This window comes from Anthonomus grandis, chromosome 10 (genome assembly GCF_022605725.1).
Source record: "Anthonomus grandis grandis chromosome 10, icAntGran1.3, whole genome shotgun sequence".
NCBI classification, from domain to species: domain Eukaryota; kingdom Metazoa; phylum Arthropoda; class Insecta; order Coleoptera; family Curculionidae; genus Anthonomus; species Anthonomus grandis.
Genome location: NC_065555.1, coordinates 8,611,198 through 8,632,775, shown reverse-complemented (window position 1 = coordinate 8,632,775; position 21,578 = coordinate 8,611,198). Strand labels below are relative to the sequence as shown.

General features: G+C 30.6%; 1 protein-coding gene across 1 annotated transcript; it reads right to left on the bottom strand.

The window, feature by feature from the left end:
* Positions 1–3,878: 3,878 nt before the first annotated feature.
* Positions 3,879–13,579, bottom strand: LOC126741496 (glucoside xylosyltransferase 2-like). The gene is made up of 6 exons (XM_050447916.1): positions 13,116–13,579; positions 9,190–9,469; positions 6,108–6,300; positions 5,206–5,355; positions 4,853–5,028; positions 3,879–4,490 (listed from the first exon to the last, which is right to left on the bottom strand). The coding sequence occupies exons 1-6, from the start codon at positions 13,295–13,297 to the stop codon at positions 4,347–4,349; spliced, it is 1,125 nt and encodes a 374-aa protein (XP_050303873.1). The 5' UTR covers positions 13,298–13,579; the 3' UTR covers positions 3,879–4,346.
* Between the last annotated feature and the right edge of the window lie 7,999 nt (positions 13,580–21,578).

Genomic DNA, 21,578 nt, shown 5'->3' with positions numbered 1-21,578 from the left:
TGCAACTTTTTGCCCGGCGTATACCCTAGAGTCCTTACAAACATAGTAAATACCATCCTGATGTCCACTAATAAAAAACAAGCGGTTTTCAAACTGCTGAAATTCTTCCGCATCATTACTTCATCGTGATACACAAAATACCGCTTTAATAGTATTTACAAAATATAGGTTTACAAAAAAATCGCTAGGCGTTAAATCTGGAGAGCGTGTAGGCCAATGGATGGGTCCATTTGATGTAGAAACCACATATTTTCTCATACTATTCAAGGAATATCTTCTAATAATTATGGCATGTTGTGACGAATAAACAAATTTCAGCGATTAATCGAAGCGGAAAAACTAGTAGTTTTCATCCCATAAATATGCCAATTACTACACCAGCCCCAAACAGTTGTAATATTGAATATGTATAATAAAAATTAATTCTTTTTACATCATGCATTTTCTTTACTAACCGGGTTTCATGAAAATTATGTACCCTATTTTGTTAGTGGCCTCGTCTCTACATAATATGAATTTTGTAAAACATTTCTTTAAATTTGTTCTTAACGCTATTGATCAAATGCAACTCTTATAATGATCGTCAGGCTGTAACGCTTGTTCCCGTTATTAATGATGAGGATAATACTATTCTTATCTTACTGACACACTTTACTTAGCAGGAGCAGCTATATAAAGATCTAATAATTATTATTATTGGCCGCCTTCGAATATTTCAACATGTCTTCTCAAATTGTAACATTTCAGGTCAAGTAATGTCAACTTTCAGGTTAACAAAGTCTATAGTAACTATTTACAACATCCGTGAAGCCGGTCAACTGTAATTGTATGCTAAACTTCGTGACTGATTCTTAAAGGAAACCTTTCCGCATACAAATGACGTGCTGCAGCTCAGAGATTCACTAGTTCAATGTTTTCATATTGGGACATTTTTTCTAACAAAATAATGAATCAGAAAAATTAACTAATACGCAGTTTAAAGGACCGATACCACTGGTCTGACCAAAACTCATACTAAAAACTAGATAAGCAAACCAGCAGTTAACAAAAAACGCGTTTTACACGATATTTATCAGTAATATTTTTTTAAAAACCTGTAAGAAATGCTTTTTTATAATTGTTGGACCTGTTAAACAGTTCTACAAGTTGTTAAAATAAATGACTGAAAACACTGCATAATAACCTAATAAGCGTTATTAAGTTACTCCGACCTTATCTTTATGTTCACCATACTAAAGTTTTATAGTTTTAAGCGCAAATATTTTTAAATAATAGGAATATTGCTTTTACGTAAATAAATTCACAACACTTTTTTACTACTAATTTACTAACTGTTTCTAACAGCTATCATTTTATCCTGGACACTGTATATGCGTGGAGGTATATTACTTTAATACTTTATTACTATACAGGGTGTCATTGAAATGGTGTAAAAAAATTCGGGGGGTGATAGTACTCCTAAAAATTTTAAAAAAAGTTCCTATAACTATAGGGCGGAAAATGCATATTAAGGGAGTTAGGGGCACTGAAAGGGTAAATTTAAAAAACGGTTTTTTGAAATTGTAGGCTTAAAAAACGAGATAAAATATCGAAAAAAAATCCTCTGCCATAAATTTTGACCCAAAATCAAATGGTGATACTGAAAAATAATTTGGAAAATCGGAAAGGGTAGTTTTTGCAAGGGTAGGGGGTTAATTCGTGAATAACTTTTTTTAGGTTATTTTTTTCGCAACGTGGGTTCATTTTTTAAAAACTACATACTTTTTCCTACAAAAAAGGTACTCTTGTTGCACATCGCCCAGAACGATGGTTTTCGAGAAAATTGAAGGCAAAAAGTTTGCTCCGATGGGTTGCTAACTGGTTAAACAACATAAACCTATGAAAGTTATGGGGTTTCAAAAGTAAACACGTAGTTATTAAATAATTAATTGAAAAATCTAAATTTTATGATTTTTAAAACATCTTATTGCTTTAAAAAACGAAATAAACCAATTACCAAAATTCCTTATTAAAATAATGCATTTCTTAATTCATTCATAGTAAATGTTGAAAGTGACCACCATTCATTTCAATGCAGACATCTGCTCTTCTTCTCCATGATCTGCGTACCCTGTGGAATATCCCTGGGGTTGTACGAATTTGATTGGAACAGTCGATAATGCGTTGACGTAGTTGCTCTTCAGTATTAATCGGCACTGAGTAAACCAAAGTTTTCAAGTGGCCCCAGAAGTAGAAATCTAATGGATTAAGATCTGGTGATCTTGCTGGCCAAGCTTGTGGACCACCACGTCCTATCCAACGCCTCTCAAAAACTTGGTTTAAATGATTCCTCACCGCTAGCGGAAAATGAGCTGGTGCACCATCATGCATAAAATACGTGATCTGCCTCTGTGCTATGGGAACTTCCTCCAAAAGTGCTGGTAGATCATGTATTAGAAAATTAAGGTAACTTTGACCATTTAGCCTAAAATGTTTATTATTATAAATAACAAGCGACTTTTCAAAAGGTGTCAAATTAACCTCGGGGGTAGAAAAAATGGTCCAATAAGTACCAAATATTCAGTACGCGGACTAAAACCTCTACATTATTCTCAAACCTATTAAGTCACAATTTGGAATAATTTACGTGTAAACTTGTCAACTCGCGCACGTTGAGTTTGAGAATAGGGGATTGGGTCCGCGTATTGAATATTTGGTACTCGCGGTGTAAACTAGGCTAATGAATCAAATAAGTATGCATTTAATAAGGAATTTTGGTAATTGGTTTATTTCGTTTTTTTAAAGCAATACGATGTTTTAAAAATCATGAAATTTAGATTTTTCAATTAATTATTTAATAACCATATATCTAGTTATTAATATATTATCTATGTTTAATAACTACTTGTTTACTTTTGAAACCCCATAACTTTCATAAGTTTATGTTGTTTAACCAGTTAGCAGCCCATCAGAGCAAACTTTTTGCCTTCAATTTTCTCGAAAACCATCGTTCTGGGCGATGTGCAACAAGAGTACCTTTTTTGTAGGAAAAAGTATGTAGTTTTTAAAAAATGAACCCACGTTGCGAAAAAAATAACCTAAAAAAAGTTATTCACGAATTAACCCCCTACCCTTGCAAAAACTACCCTTTCCGATTTTCCAAATTATTTTTCAGTATCACCATTTGATTTTGGGTCAAAATTTATGGCAGAGGATTTTTTTTCGAAATTTTATCTCGTTTTTTAAGCCTACAATTTCAAAAAACCGTTTTTTAAATTTACCCTTTCAGTGCCCCTAATTCCCTTAATATGCATTTTCCACCCTATAGTTATAGGAACTTTTTTTTAAATTTTTAGGAGTACTATCACCCCCCGAATTTTTTTACACCATTTCAATGACACCCTGTATACTATATCAATCCTATTCATAATTTTTCACCCATTCTTGACATTTCACATTATAATCCTATGATAATTTGAAATTCCTTAATACACACCTTTATATCGAAATCATATCGTTCTCATAAGCTCAAGTTTTGTGATAATTCATTAGTAATAGTCAAGAAACATAAAAGTTAGGAGTAGATTTTTATTTGTTTTTAAAATACTAATTAAAAATGTTAATTAAACAAATAAAAATATAACTACCATAATTGTTTATTTTTATCTTAGAATTATTAAATGAACTATACGTTCACAAAATTTCAACGTACTGTTATCCAACGCAAAATTCTTTTTGTTACTTTATCCACCTGTATTTCGAAAACAAATAAAAATCGATATAGTTATCGACTTTTGTTTTTTTACTTAGAATTAAGATCTTTTATCTCTTATTAGAAAAATTTCAACACGAGAGGGGATACTAAAAAATAGTCTCAATAATCTCAATAAAAAAAAGAGTATTATTAGAATTATAATATATATTTATTTAGCTACAATTTTACAATCCTTACCCTATAATTAGTTTTCATTTAATATATATAAACACATCTGAATACTTATCTACTAAGCATATTAATGAGGTATATTATATGTTGTACGATATACCTAATAAAAAATTTTACTTCTTACAATAAATATAACCATAAAGATATTTATAATACCTGGTCAAGATAATACTTTTGGGCTATCGTATATTTGTAATAATATCAAATAAAATAATAATAATAATTTTAAAATTAAACATATTTCTGACACTGTCCAGCAATATTTCACAAGTAGCCCTGATATATTCAAAAATCTGTCGTTTTTAAAATTCAAAGAATTTGTGGCTTAATACACCCTAAACCGCCAACAAGGCTGGACGATTGGTTTTTAACCAAATCTACATCAATATCTCCTCAAAAACACAAAACAAATAAATCAAAATTACGTATTATCAAAATCTATGAATTTTTTAACATTTTTAAGGAATATATTCTTCACTTTCCCACACTTGGTGTGTTCCAATGCATCTAAATAGGCTTCGATCGGCTGATAAAAGTCTTTAAGGAGATCACCACCCAATTGAAACTGAAAAATGGTAATGAAAAATGTAGAAAAAGTTTTTTTCTCAAAAATTCAATTATAGAAAAAAATATTATCTTGTGTAAATGCGGATCAGTTTTAAATGACGGAACAAAACATGTTGACGTAACTTATCTATTAGGTAATATTTTTGAACAAAAATTATGTCTATTTTTGCTAAAAATCCCAATAAATTCATTATCGAGAGTAACACTTTAAATTATTACTCTTTAATAGACATGAAAAGAAAAAAACCTATTGAATCTCTATATGTTAATATTTTTTTCATTTGTCAATACTCTCTTAGCTAAATTCATTAATATACACAAAATTAAAGGCGCTAATAATGAATTTAAGGTAAAACTTACCGCCTCAAAAACGGTGTATATAACCTTAAAAACTGGCTGTTTTTCCATATTATGAAAGACCCCGCGTGACCCATGCAAAACTGCTACACCCTCTTTTTCTGCCGATTTACAAATGCTGGTATACATGCAGTGGTCTGGTCGATAATTATATCTGCATGGGTAAATGTACAGTTTGCCTATTTGGGAAAAGAAAAATCACTGTAAAATTATGTAATACATATAAAAACATTTGGATAAATAAGTGTTTGTCTTGACACAACCACGACAATGAGTAATTATAGTGTTATAAAGAAGAATCGAATCTAAAAGTTATCATTTCATAAAAGTTATTTATATTAAGTAAATTTGTTTACCTGGATGATAGTGAAATATAATATTAATTATATCTTGATCTCCCCATGTTATATGTAATTTATACTTCTTATAAATCGGAACTACGTACTCGGTCCATTTAAAAATTCTCATCCTAGTAAGATTCATTAGCATAACCCCTGAGTTTACACCTAAAAGCAAAGAGTCAGGATTCATGGTTATACAGAAGATATGAGTACTCATGAATATTTCTATTTTGTATTTAGTTATGCAATTATTGACAAAACTAACGCCAGTCATACACAACAAATCTAAAATTTGGGTTTGTATATCTGCCTTCTGATAAATGAATAATAATAATTAAATCATCATCTTATTACAAAATATATAATATAAAAAAAAAATAATTTTCTATGAAGTATTATATGAACTTTAATTAAATTTCTAATTTATTCTGCAACATCCGCATTAAATTCTATTAAACTATATTAAAATCTTCATTCTTACATTCTCAGGTAAGTTTGACTAAATTTAACGCATATATTAGCTCGCACGTAACCAAACCATAAAAATAAACAATCCAAATAAAGATGTACTCTTTAGGCATATTTCAATACTATTTGTATATAATTTATAGGAAATATTATTTTAAATATTATAATGTATTTTGCTCTTTATATACCTAAATGATTAAAAATTAACAACGATTTATATTTACACCAATGAAGCCAATTTGTATATTTTAGGTTTGTGTATAGAATCTTTTTCATTTTACGATTTTAAAATAGGATTTTCTTTCGTTTAAAATTATTAAGAAATATACAACAAATAATGTTTCAAAATCACTAATACATGTATAACATAAGATGTGCAGTCAGAAATATATTTTTCTACTATATATATTTATATGATAAAAAAAATATTTTAATTATATTATATTTACCCAATTTTCCATAGAATGGGTGTTTGGCAAATCGATTATACCAACCAATATTAAGTTCTTCGTGTTCAGGTGCCAATGCCGCCATTTGAGATTTATTAAATCTGTCAAAATGCGCCCAAATCGTCTCGACAGGGGTAAGAAACACCGTGTCTGTATCTACGTACAATAATGAGTCCACATCCGGTAAAATGTCCTGCAAAACAATTTGTCTCTTTATTATAAGATTTTCTCTATATTATGAAAGACTTAAAAAGAAATTGTCTGTTTTCCGATCCGCGATGAAGCTTTCAAATGTCTGTTTCAAATGTAAGCATTTTAACCATAGAAGTAAAAATCATAAGTAATTTAAAAAGTCCTAAGAGCTTAAAACTTCTCCATTAAAAAACTTAACAATACGCTATTTTTATATATGTAAAAAATACTTTTAGGTGTTTTAACTTAAATACAAATTAAGTATTATTAATACAATTTGTTATAGGCAAATGTATATAACATTATTATAAAAAGACAAACAGTTCTCTTTAGAAAGTTCTGTTATTCAAAAATACAGTGTGTACGCAATGAAATAAATTCGAAAAAAAATAAATAAGGGCGTGTTTGAAAAAACGCGCAAACACGATTAGTATTTTTAGTTGAGCATTTTTTATACCCAACGTTCTTATTTTAAACATTTCTTCATTTTTTGGATTTCTTAGAACATTCTTCTTCACCTTCACTTGTTTTTAAAGTATTGCTTCTTTTCATGTTTATTGCAAAAGTTAACATAAAAACATCATGACAGCTTTATTATAATTCTTTGACTTTCGGTAAAACAAAAAGAAATAACAGAAAATGACAAAATAACAATACTGCAGATGATTAGTTATGATAAGACACGGACACAAATAGAAGTTACCGATACCAAGGGGCAATGAACAAAAATAGATAAGGAAGTTTGGACATGTGCGGCAATGCAATCCTGTAATGAATATTCAAAGTAGTAAAACCAAATTGAATATTCATACTTCAAATCGAAAAGCAGCCCCCATTAATGAATGTTAGCCATTCATCAATTATTCGAACATTAAAAAAAAAAAAAAGCATCCCTATAAAATGGTATCAAGCCTAAGGAGCTCATAGAGATGCATTTTTACGAAAAAATTATCGTAAAGTTGGATGCCAATCTTTTATTTTCTGTTAAATGCACGTTTATAATATTTTTATTTTGTTCCAACAAAACTGTCACTATTGGTCTAGGGAAAATCGTTACTGGATGCGAGAAAAACAAAATAAAACACACGCAATACTCTGAAAAATTTAATATTTGGTCCGAAAATTTTGAAAATAATACTACAGCTCCTTTTTTATTTATGGCAATTTGAATAGTGATAATTAGTTAGCACTGCTTTACAATAATGTCTTGCTAACTTTGACAAACTCATACCAAAAACTGGCAGACTCCAAAGTTCCAGCGAATACGTAATGATTTCCAGATGGAGCATCGCCCAATTACTAAACTAATGTCCGGCAATACCTCCAACGCATATTTCCAAATACGTCTATAGGGAGGCGAGTATTGATGAAATAGTCAGTACGATTCCACGCTGTGACGTTATCAGTCTTCTTCTTTTGGCGATATGTTAAAAATCTTAAATACAAAACTATACCTCTTAACTTAGCTGACTTAACACCTGCAATTAGATAAGTCACGCGAGATGCTTAGTAAAGTGAACAGAGATGTTTAAGATTAATATATTGCCAAAACGTTAGCGGCATTAATGCATAGGTATATCAAAACGCATGGCTATACGTAAAACACGTCTGAGAATTTTACCGAAGATTTCACAAATTAATTAATAAGCAGAAAAAACCACACAAAAAAAAATTAGATGATTTAGCACTTTCTGAAACGTTCTTCATAGTATGTTAACAATCATAATATCAAGTACAGTTTTACGAAAATAAAAAGCAATTTTGAAATTTTAGAATTATTTATTTGCTCACTTACTAAGAATGCTTACATCTTTTTTTTGGATTGTTTAAAAGTTGACTATACAAATTTGGCCAGCATTTTTCAGTTTTTTTCTTTGTCAATTTTTTTGGCTGCAGTTTTCTTCGTCCGCTTTTTTTCTTTTTATCCTTTTTTTTTAAACTAAAAGCAGAAATCATTTTTTAACAACTATATTTTTTAAGTTTTTAAGGATATCAGAGTAAGTAATGTCTAAATAATGACAGAAAAGTAGCTATAATATAATAAAGCTGAAAAAATTAAAATTTACCATATCCCTTTTTGTAATATTGAGCACATCTACTTGATTGGTACCACTTGGTTACAGATCTTTATCAGTGGACCGTGCGAATCTTTCGAGTTTACACTTTAACTGAAAATGAACAAAAAAACATCATTTCACTTCAAATATGTGGTTTATTCTACCTTTCCTCCTTTTACCTCTAAAAAACTATAGATTCCTTCGCTCCTTCCGATAGTTTTTTTTTATATCTTGGAACATAAAGTTGAATCAAATCTACAAATAATAGCTTTCCATCAAGCTTTCCAAAATCAATTAATTACAGGAATCCCAAAAACACAACACGTTAAAAAAAAACACAGCAAACACAACACAAGAAACAATTTAAGAAAGAAGAAGATAATAAACGCGATAGTGTTAATCACTATTACAGTTTCAATAAAAAACACAAGAAAGCAAAGCCTTTTAAAATTATTGTTTTTTGACGAAAACAAAGAAAAACACAAAGTCACGGTCTTACAACATGTAATAAACGGGCTACACGTGTTTCGCTCTAGTTAGAGCATCATCAGGCCTTTAGAAGCCATCCACACACTTCCCAGTACACAAAAAAACACAAACAGTTTGTGTTTTTCTTTGTTTTCATCAATTTTGTATGTTGGTCTCTTAGAGAATAATGGATGAGATTTTTGGATTATTGTTTTTTGTTTAAAAAGGCGATCTCAGAAGGGCGAACTTAACACAAAGGATTTTATCATGATTGAATTTGAAGTGAACTTAACTGCCTCATACAGTATACTTTTTAACAGCTACATATAAACGAAAGAGAAATTCATATAAGAAATATTACTTACTGGTAAAAACAGTCGTTGAGCAGCACAGGGTTTGAACAATTTTTTCCATTCGGCTCCATCTTTCTTTGGAAATTTCAATGGCATAATTTTATATTCAAAGCTGTTGTCCATAAATATCTGCCATTTACTTAATGTCTCTTTAAAACTATCCCTTAAAGCATCATCAGCAAATATGATAAAATTTAATTTTTCCTTTGTAAACATTAAAGCCGATTTAATTGTGGTTTGCGTTTCAATAAGCCTATCTCCACAAGCTACTACAGCCACTACCAATTCACCCCTAAAAAAAATGAAAGAGAAAATCAATTTTCATTAGTATGTGTTTTTAGATTTTGTATATAAGTTACTATTTTTTATAAATTTGCTCTATTTTTTGCCACTTCTGTATATAATATAAATGAATGAAATGAATTTAATTTAGTTTAGTTTTTAAAATGATTTCTTCTAACATACATGTTACAGTGTGTTTATCTTAATATTGAACATTTAAATATGTTCACACAATTTTGGATGAATGGCCATAAATAGTTTGGTTCTGTAGAAATATTTTCTATTTTATTAATGTACATAACAAGCATCTCTTAAAACTTTACACTGATGCCTTAAAAACATAAAAAGCTTATAATCCAACTGTAGCCCACTTATTTTAAACTTCCTATGTGGTTTTTCTGTAAACCAAGATGAAAAAGTAAAAATTTTATATTTCTTTAGAGGGATAAATTGTTCTATTAATGAGTACATTATACTATAAAATAAGGTTACTATTTCATTAGTTGTTTTATTGCTAAACAAAACCTCCCAATCTATACCATTTGAAGTGATATAGGTACCTTTTGTATTAATTTTTAATCACTATATATAAATTTCTTTTTTGAAAAATCTTTATTACAGTTCATTTTCAAAACATAACGAAAACCTCTAATCATTGTTTACAACACTGGCCTCGAGTAACAAGAAATAATTATAATAAAATATATTGAATTCACAGAAAAAAGTGACCTTAACAAATATTACTTAAATAATAGATTTAAAGTCTTTTCATTTTTTAACAAAAATATTATAATTATTAATATCCTTTACAAATCTAGGTAAATTATTATAAAATTTAATAAAATCTATAATTGGCTTTCTTAAGCCTATATTACTCCTAGTGCTTAGTTGATAAATGTTATTTTGAGACATTGTTTGGTAATTATGCACATACCAAATGAATTCTAGTTCATGTTACTTCTTTGCTGACCATGTAGGATCTTACAAATCATTTTACATTGTTCTATTTCTAAACTTTCTTCTAACTTATGTAAATTTAATTCTAAATTAATTGTGTTGGTACTAGTGAACCAATCATATTTAAGCAATTTTGTTTTGTAATATTTGTGCTTTACTAAAATTAGTTTGACTGCACATACCCCAAACTGGCAAAAGATATCTAAAGTGTGTCATAAAACAGGTGTTATAAACCTTAAATTTACTTTCCTTGGTCAACCACTTTCTACTCTTATACAGTGCAGAAATCATGGAAACAATTTTTTTTAATATTCTGGGCATGTATTGTCCCCAGTTCAAGCTTTCATCCACCATCAATCCCAAATATCTTATAAAAGGCACCTTTTCTAAAGATATACCATTAGTATTTAAGTGAATGTAATTTATAAGATTAGCTTTCTGTTTAAATACAATATACTTGGTCTTATCGATATTAATTTTTAATTTATTTGAAAATAGCCTTTCAAGGAAGATATCGTCGGCTTGCAGCAAAAACTCACTAAGTCAATATTTTGAGATTTTGATAAATATCACTAAGTCTAATGTTGTTCTATCACTGAACCAAATATTAAACGCTTAAAAACTCACTAAGTACCAAAAAAGTCATTAAGCCTGTTTTGAGTTCATGCAATAACTCACTGACTTAATGAGTTTTATATAATAAATGTGGTGCCATCACTGGGACTTAGTGAGTTTTAAACGTCAAAATAAAATTCTGTTTTCTATAAAGGTACTAACAAGATAAGAATTTGTCAATCATTTTTTATGAAAACGCTTAATATAAATAATGGTCCTATTTTGACAGCTCCTAAAAAGAGAAAATCTTTGGGTGTATTCGAAGGTGAAGATGGAAGAGGAAAAAAGCTTCTGTTAATAAAACTTCCGATTCTGACATAGGTATTGTAAAGGCCCACATTGAAAGTTTTCCAACAATGGAAAGTCATTACAATCGAAAATCTTCAAAACGACTCTGTTTAGATCGTAAGCTATCAATCTCAAAGATGTACGACCTATACCGGGCCTACTGTTCTTACCATGCATATAGAAAAATTTTTTGCACATCTTATAATATTTCTTTTTTTAAGCCACAAAAAGATCAGTGCGCAACTTGTAATCGGTATCAAGATTCTAACATTCAAGACCGCTGTAACTTGGAAGATACATACCAAAATCATATTACTCGGAAAAACGAAGCAGCCCGATCAAAAGAAATTGATAAAGCTGCTTTGGAAGACAATTCTGCATTTATCATGGTTACGTTCGATTTATAATCTGTGTTACAGATTCCGATGTTTCACCGATGTATTACAGCCGAAAAATTAATGTGTATAACTTAACTATTTATGAAGCTCCAGAACCACACAGAGCATACTGCTTTGCATGGACTGAACTACATGGAAAGCGAGGTAGCTCTGAAATTGGAACATCACTGTATAATTGGTTTATAGGCTTAAAGCCGGAAGTAAAACACGTAACCTTATATTCGGATGCATGCGGTGGACAAAACCGAAACCAGAATTGCTGCTCTATTTCTTTATATTGTTCAAACAACTGCGGTTGATATCATAGAGCATAAATTCTTAGAAAGTGGCCACAGCTACATGGAGGTTGATTGCATGCACAGTGCCATTGAAAAAGAGAAAAAATATCAACCAGTTTATGTAGTCCATGATTGGATAAGTATTTTTAAACGAGCTAGATCCAAACGTAACCGAAATAAATTTGGAGATCCATTCATCACCAAAGAGTTTAACTTTAATGACTTTCTTAATTTACTGGATTTATCCAAGACTTTATTTAGAAATAAGACAACTGATTGTAATAATGATAAAGTAAACTGGTTGAAAGTAATGTGCTTCATATTTCAGAAAATACAGCCTGGTATTCTTGAATACCGCTATGATTATTTTGGTGAATATAAAAGCATTATTATTGAAAGAAAATCGAGAGCCACTCAAAAAATTGACTATAGTACCTTGAAAATAAGCAAGTTGTACAAAACTATGCTGCCAATAAGCACAACATTGAAGGATGTGATTCCTGAACCTGAATATTCTGACTCAGACGGGGAGACATTTTAGTTCTTAGTTACATTATGTTTAACAAAATTTATTATTAGGTTTTGTATTTTTTTTAATAAAAAAAGGTATATTACCAAAAAAAGTTTACTAGTTTTTCAACATCAAGTTTATTTATAAAAATTAACTCATTAAGTCAGTAATTTGACAATATTTCACATAAAATGAAAACTCACTAAGTCACATTTTATATTTTTCTTTTCAATTATTGATTAACAAAATACTACTTTTTCATTATTATTTTACTGTTAGTTTTGAAATAACACACAAAACCATATTTTATTGCCGGAAACTAAAAACTACAAAATGATTTTTTCCCAAAACCACGTAAACCATCGGCATTAGTAAACAATTTTTCCAGAAACTATCATTTTTGACTTAATGAGTTTTTGCAGCAAGCCAACGATATTTAGGTCATCATTAAGTTGTGTCATCTGCAAAGGTAAAATATCTTGCCTTCAAATGGGCACATTAAAATACATAAATAGAGTATAACAAAGGGCCACTGCATATACCTTCTTCATAAATACTAAATTTCGCTCTAAATGGGAAATTTATTTAGTTAATAGTGTTAATACCTACTTTTTAAACTCTGTGGATTCAGTGGTTGACTCTCCACTACTCGCAGACAACTGAGAATAAAAACTTTCAGGACTTTTTTTCAAACTAATTTTTTCCAAACTTTGTATATAAAAAATGATCAGGAACACTGAAATCATGACAGCAAAGTTTATGTAAAAGTAAAAACGTATTTTCGGTCTCATTTTTCCAGTAAAAGTTGTATTTTCCCTTATTTTTGACTTCAATTATAAAATTGCCTTAATGCTTTGGATTATTATTGTACATGATATGGAGGGTGTATAACCATACACCCTCCATAGTAGAATGGAAATTATAAAACACAATATGGACTTAGACTACAAACATCTAAACTATTTAATATTAAACTTTTAATAGGTATTTTAGTTACGATCCCAAACCAAAAACAAAACAAGAACACAACAAACAATTTAGGAAAGCAGTGGTTCCCCATACGTTAAACGGACTGTGTGTTCATTTTGCTTAGGTTTCCGTTAAAGAGATGTAAAAGGAAAGACGTACTTACTTTTATTAGGGTACGTTTATGTTGGACCTGCGATAAACAACGAGAGCGGCGACTAGGGGAGCGACAAATACATAGCGCTACGCTCTTCTGGTATTTGGCGTTTATGTTGGCGCTTCTATACTAGCGGCGATTTTTCCTAAAAAATTCGAAGTAGACGTGAAACCTTTCAGAGTGATTCTGAAGACGAAATATATTTAGCTTCAAATGCGATTAAATATTTTATTGCTAAATTAGCAACCAGAAAACGCGAATTCTGTGCATACCCCATAAATAGAAGAAGGTATTTGTTTGGAGAATTCCATCATCTGTATAAATAATTGGGGGAACACATGAGAGAAAAATGGAAAATTTTGATTACATACATTCGCATATCTCCGATAAGATTGAAAATGATGAAAAAATTGCCACGGTCGCGTCGGTCTATTTTATCTGAAGAGGGGCTAATGATTACACCCGTAAGAGTAAGAAACTTTATTTATAAAAATAATATGAATAATATCTACACATTGAACTTATTTTTAAATGATTGGACGAATTGTTATTGAATTGGATTAACTTTATTACCCACATTCTGTATTTCAGCGTATCGTAAGGCGTTATCGTCCTTACATGCGGAAATAAACTTTAAAAAAAATCTAGATCTGCATCATCTTCATTACTTTATTATAATATATGCTCTATTATTCTATTTCCTTTTTGGTGAGACCACAGTGCCTCTTTATTTATGCAGAAGTAGCATAAATATAGGGTGAGTCTTCCATTTTTCGACATGTAACAAAATGATAAACCAGGCTGTTTTTACCAATTTTAAGTGGACAAGTCCTGTATGGTAGTAAAATTCGGAACAATGTTTTCGAGTTCATTTTTATAACAAACGGGTTGCCAGTGTCGTCCCGACTATGGATATTGATTTTAATTTTTAAGTTATAAATAATTATCTGTTATGAAAAATCTATAAATTAATAATGTTGGATTTTATCTATTATCTATTAGATAAAGATTTAAAAAAAATTATGGTTGGTAGGTATAACCTATATTTATTAAATTAACAAGAAACATTTCTTAAAAGCGGAAAAGCCTCATTATAAACCTATGGCAAATGAAATGAAATATAAAAATTTGATTAATACGGCAATTTGATTGTTTTTTAAATGTTTAAATTGTTGTAAAATTTCATTTTTTAATACCAACCAATAAAAAATACAACTCTCCAAACATATCTTGTCATTTATAAGAAAGGTACATAAATATAAGGATCTTTTAATTTATTAACCAAATTTACATATATTACAATAAAAATATTTACGAAATATACAAAAAAAAATCAATTTATAAATCACACATTTCATTACTCTCATCGCTTTCATCCGAATCAGACATTCTCACTGTTATAACTAAGGGTTCGACAGTTTCTTCTAGAAGATTATCGAGAGTCCACATCTTTTCTTCTTCTTTTATTGCATGATTCACAGCATTGCTCCAGATTTCTTGGGTAACGTTATCCACTGCTGCTTTCAGAAGTTCTCTCACATCTTTCAATTTAAAGGTTTTATTATTTCTAGCCACAAATCTTTTTACTTGAACCCAAATTAACTCTATAGGATTTAATTCACAATGGCAAGGTGGCAAACGAAGTACAGTTATATTGTGTTGTTTTGCCATTTCGTCAACAACGTGTCTTTTATATTTTGATTTATTTTCTGTAACTATTGTCAGAAGCTCTGCTTTTACCGCTTCATCTCCAAAAAGTATTTCTTTTTCGGTAAGCCAGTTTTTTATTTCCCCTTTTCGCCAGCAGGATGATGGTAAATTTTCTATTAATCTTGAATGGTAGCTGGCATTGTCCATAATAATAATTGAATTTTCGGGAATTGACTTGATCATTTCCGAAAAATAATCTTCAAAAACATCAGCGTTCATTTCTTCGTGGTAATCCTTAGTTGACTTCGATTCGAATTCAAACAGACCGCCATTTAAAAATCCTTTATAGCTCCCAATATGTGTAGTTATTAATCTGTGGCCCTTACCAGAAGGAGACTTCAAGCCAGCCGATAAACCTTCTAAAAAAGCCTGACGGCAGCTTCCGACACTTTTATCCTGCCAGCACTTGCTCACGGTGTGTCCTTCGTTAAGCCAGGTTTCATCCAAATAATAATTGTTTCTTCCTTCCTTTCGATACTCCTTAATTTGTCTTAAATACTTTCTTCTCCAACAGACTCTTTCTTCTTTATCTAATAAAATAGATTTTCTATTTTGCTTTTGCCAAGAAAAATGTAATTCGTGTAAAATTTTCCATATTTTTTTTCTTCCCATTTCTGGTACATTTTCGTCTTCTTTTATAAGTGTCAAAATTTTGTTGATAATTGGGATTTCATTCTTAAAATAAAATGAATTTACTGTCCTCCTGATGATATGTTTTGCTGTCTCATCAACTGCTATCGGCTTCCTACCGGCAGTTTTCTTTACACTCTTCTTAGGCAAGTTCTTCGGTTCGGTTCGGTTTTCACTTTTTCTGTCACTAAGAAGTCTGTAAATTGTTGCTTTACTTATGCCTGTCATATTGGCACATGTTGAAACTAGATTTCTAACAGTACTTAGAGGCATTTGATGCACAAGTGCATCATGTACATACGTTTAGTACTATAGTCCTTGCTTTAAAATCTAAAACACCTTTACACACTACGGGACTAAACTTTGACATTCTTACAAAAATGCGCAACAATACTGAAAAATAAATTAAGTTTTTAGGATATATCTACATTATATACCATAAAATATAACTACTTGTTTGCATTTAAGATTGCACAATTTAGGTACCTATAATACTTATACCTCCATATTTACCTACCTAGACAATATCTACTTATAAGGTTTGAAAAGAACTTGTTCATTGGGTACTTAAGTAATTCAAAGAATGTATGGCAAAAATTGGCCTATTTCTTGCACTATTAAATAAACCCAACAAATGGAAACACTCAGGTCTTAATGTACTTGAAAAGTGGGACGCCAATGGTTTACGACCGTTTTATGGCTATCGACCCTTTCGTGTGCTCCTACGGATTAAGAAATGAACTAAAGTTGTTCTGTTGTTCCACCTGCAATAAAGCTTGGTCCGTTCTCGTATCTTCTTTTGTTGAACGCTTTCTACGATTTTTGGTAACAGGGGCACAGATGTAAATAGCTCCGTGCGGAGCTATTTACATTGACAGGGGTTGTAAATGCGAGGCTATAGATGGTACCGAGTCCAAATGGTCAAACTGCTCAATGGTCGGTGGAGATTGAATTGCATTGTCTTATCTTCTACTACCTGTTTACTTACATTATCATCACTTTTCCTGTGATACTATTGACGATAACTCGACCGCACAATTAATTTTGGAAAAATTGCTGCCCGAATTTCTTGGGGTAAACAATTGACTTTTAAAGTATTTCCATTCTCCTTTGTTATCACTTTGAGCATCTCCAGATTTTGATTGAGGAATGGACGTCAGGGTAGTTCTAAATTTATCTCTTGAACCTTTCCATTCGTTTCTGACTACAGCTCCTAAAACAACGAAAACGTAATAAAGTATGAAATAATAATTTAAAATAAACTAAACGGTCTATTTTACTTTACAGTTTATCAACTGCTCAATCGTTCAAAAGTTTAATATAATCGCAGTTACTATAGTGTGAAAAGTTATTTCAAAGGTGATTAAATTTATCTGGAAAATACTGCAACCATTACACAAGAATATTTTAAAAGATTTTTTTTAAATTTCTTAATGATTTTAAAAAAGGAGCACATGACTTTTATAATATGTGGAACTTTTCTAATTGTATTGGCTCTATCGAAGGAAAACATATTAGATAAAATTGCTCCGTACATTCTGGTGCAACTATAAACAGTTTTTTACAATGGTTTTGCACGGATTACTTGACGCCAAATATATATCCAATAATATGGATGTTGGAGGTTACGGAAAACAGAATGATGGTGGAACTTTTAGATCTTCACTTTTGCTTTTGTACTTGTCAGAAGCCGACTTAATATTCCCAACGGTTGCAATTTACCAAACTCTAACATTATTGTACCCTATATCATGATAGGTGACGAAGCCTATCCGCTTCTTTGAAATTTATTAAATCCATATAGAGGACAAACCAGATGCAGATAAGAAATATTGTAATGCCAGGTTATCAACAGTGGAATGTGCATTTGGCACATTGTATGTCAGGTGGATAATTTTGGGAAAAGCCATAGAGACAATTCCAGATGTACCATCGTGCCGAAAAAAAACTGGCTGACAAAAACTGACATTTAAATTTAGGTAGGGAATTGTCTCCTAGTCTATTATAGAAAATCGCATTCCTTGGGTATGGTATGCATATTTAGGCATTATGAATTTTTGGAGTCTTAATAATTACATATTTAAATAATAATAGTGATACAACACATTTTTATTTTTCGATATTTATTTTTATTTGGAACACATTTTATAAATAAACCAAAACTAACTAATATATTTTTTGATAATCTGAAATAAAAAATTATTAATACTTAGTATAAGCGTCGTTATCAACTACAGCTTGCAAACGTCGTGGCATACTTAAAATTAAGTTTCTGGTATATTCTTCGGTTATTTGGTCCCATGCGTCATCTATCTTTAGGCGTAATTCATTCTGATTTCTAGGCCTAAACTCATCTTTATACATATATTTTGCCATTTTACCCCAAATGTTTTCAATCGGGTTGATATCAGGGCTTTTCGACAGCCAGGGTAAAACTTAAATTCGTCTTTCGTCTAGATAGTTTTGAACTATACGGGCTGTATGTATAGGAGCATTATCATGTTGGAAGATAAAATCTTACCCATAGACTACACCAATCGATGGCATCATAACATTGTTCAGGATATTACAATATCCTAAGGCATTAAGCTTTTCCTGCACTATTTGACAAACGCTAGGTCCTCTAAAACTAATCCAGGCCCAAACATTTATACTAAACCGACCAGTTTGATTAGTCTTATGTGTAAATCTTTCATCATATCTGGTATTAGAAGGCCTGTAAATGCGGTTTTTGCCATTATTGCACGATTGAAAGGTTTTTTCATCCGAAAATATTACCGTTTCCCATATGTTGTTTTGGTGTGCATATTGATGGGCAAGTTCTAATCTTCTCTGTTTGTTTCACAGATGTAAATAGCTCCGCACGGAGCTATTTATGTAATTATGCTAATATTTGCTAAATTTTGCTATATTGCTAATAATGCTACTATTTATGTAAATAGCTCCGTGCGGAGCTATTTACATGTGTGGTTTGTTTGTTTCAGTCAAAAATATTTTATTTCTTGCACAGCAATACTTGTAATTTCCGAATTTCTTATCCTACTACGAGCTGTATTAGCAGAACCAGGAAAATGCGTGTCTTCTTTCACCTTTATTGCTGTTTCAAACGGATTGTTTCTTAGATAGCCAACTATCTCTCTATCTTGAATGTCGTTTGAAATTTTTGGTCGACCAGAACCTAGATTTCTTGCAATAGCTCCATAACTGCTCCATTTTTGCTTTAGCTAAGGAAAGGGTATTTTTACTAATGCCCAATTCTTCTGCGATTCTTCTTATAGGTACTCCATCCATCAGACGAGTGTATATTATCGCTTTTTGTTGAGGAGATAATGCAGGCATTTTGAAATAACGATTCTGTTGACGCGGCTATCACAAAATTACATTAACTTTGACAACATAAAAATATATTATTCTAATAGACCAAGAGATTTAGGAGATTTTGCTGTCCCAGTTTTTTTTCGGCACGATAGTACCTGTTGACATTGTTAACTGTACGTATTTGCTACGTAATTTTAATATTGATAAAACAGGCTATCAACATCTCCTTGAAGGACCTAAATTAACAAACACAAGAAATATTGGACCAGGTTGTATTGGAAACCAAACCAAGCTGCTGAAAATATTTGAAACCTATTTAAAACGTATATTTTTTTTAAATTAATACATTTGTATTTGTTTGGTTTTTTAAATTCAACTTCTAAAATTTGCAACCAGCCAAAATATCAATGAATTTAATTAAATGCTGTGTTATTAGGTGCAGATTTGTTGTTATTTATGTTCCATCACTTCTATCTGATACTGATAAGCATTTTAACTTAACGGAAGTCAAATGTTAATTAAATAATAAACGTCCAAATTTAGTTTAATGTAATACCTGGCACGTTGTTAAAATGAATATTTTTATAAACTAAATTATTTAAAAATCTTAATTTAAACTAGTCACAGAATTTAAACATATATATTGGTCCAATTGACTTCATATATAATAATAATAATAATAATAATAGACTGTTTATATTTCCTCATAAGATATTACATATGCTCACATAGATATAAATAAGTTTACAATATAAATACAAAGAAAAAGAAATCCATCAGTGTATATTAATTCAACATGTAACTGTAAAGAGGAAATAAAGGTCATGTTTCAGCTACCCTCAGAAGAAGGAGCTGTTAAGACCTTGAATATTACACTTATAATTTAAAAAAAAAAAATATCGCGAACCGCATTATAAACTGTACGAGTAGCATGCATACCCTACATCCATAACTAACCGAAAAGAAAAGAAATCTAAATTATCCTAGCTTACTTATTATTTACTAATAGGAGGCAGGAAAGGAGGAACGAGGGGTACAGGTATATTAACTATATTTCTGTTGTAGACTCTTATAGTAGAGAAAAATATACATATAAAAATTTATATTACCAAACGCGCGCCAGATCCAAACACGGAATCCCGACACAAAAGAGAGCAAAACCAGGGCGACTGATTTACTGACTGATATACTGATGTCAGTATTAAAAAGAAATAACATAAATTATTTCAATGCATTAAATATTATTTTGTTTAGATGAAAGAACCATTTTTATTGATTTTTTAAAAGCCGATGTAGATTTAGAAAAATCCCAAATTTTGTATTTATTAATTTTGGACACAATATTGTAAGAAAATGACTTTTTAAAGATTTCTTTCTCATGTAAAGGTATAGACAAAAGGTCATGTCTGCGAATATTTATATTGTGAACGTCAGTACGGTATCTGAGCTTATTATAGAGATATGGTGGTGCTTTAAATTTTATTATTTTATGAAAAAAACATATGGAGTGCAACTCTCGGCGATTTAACATATTAAGCCATTTAAGATCGACTAATTTATGTGATACCCTTTCCCTACGTCTAATTCCACAAATAAACCTTATGCACGAGTTCTGTAATTTTTGAATTCTTGCAGAGTTAGCGCAGTCTAAAAATGGTCCATATACTGTATCTGCATAATTAAAATGGGATAGAATTAATGAGTCGCATAAATTTTTTTTTGTTTCTTTTGACAAATAAGATCTATGCTTGTAAAGTTTTTTTAGCATTGAAAATCCTTTCTTAAGACAACTTGTAATGTGATCTGTGAACTTTAGCTTGACGTCTATGATTAGGCCTAGAGCTTTAGTTGAGACATGAAAAGGGATAAGTTCTCCATTAAGAATTAGCTGGACATGATCCAAAACCGCCCTTCTGCTATTATCAGCACAAAATAACATTGCCACGCTCTTGGTTGGATTCAATTTAAGAGAATGATCTGTCGAGACTCTATTTACTAGAGCAAGGTCAGCATTCAAACATAAATTAGCTCTTTCAATATTACTAGCATTAAATGACAAATATAATTGTGTGTCGTCGGCGTAGAGATGGTATTTACAGAATTGCAATTTATCCATAAAAGCCGACGTAAAAATGCTATACAACAAAGGACCCAGAATGCTACCCTGTGGGACGCCAGACCTTACTCTAGCCACCCTAGACTTATCTTCTCCAATTAAAACTCGTTGTATCCTATCACTTAAAAAAGATAAAATTAATTTAGTAGCTGTAGTATTAAAACCGAAATAATGT

Excerpts from the sequence above, each read along its gene's own strand:
- LOC126741496 (XM_050447916.1), bottom strand. The coding sequence starts at position 13,297 with ATGAGACCGAAAATACGTTTTTACTTTTACATAAACTTTGCTGTCATG. Across the intron at positions 5,029-5,205 it reads TATATTTCACTATCATCCAG|GCAAACTGTACATTTACCCA; the intron begins GTAAACAAATTT and ends TTTCCCAAATAG. Across the intron at positions 4,491-4,852 it reads TATACACCGTTTTTGAGGCG|TTTCAATTGGGTGGTGATCT; the intron begins GTAAGTTTTACC and ends ACCATTTTTCAG.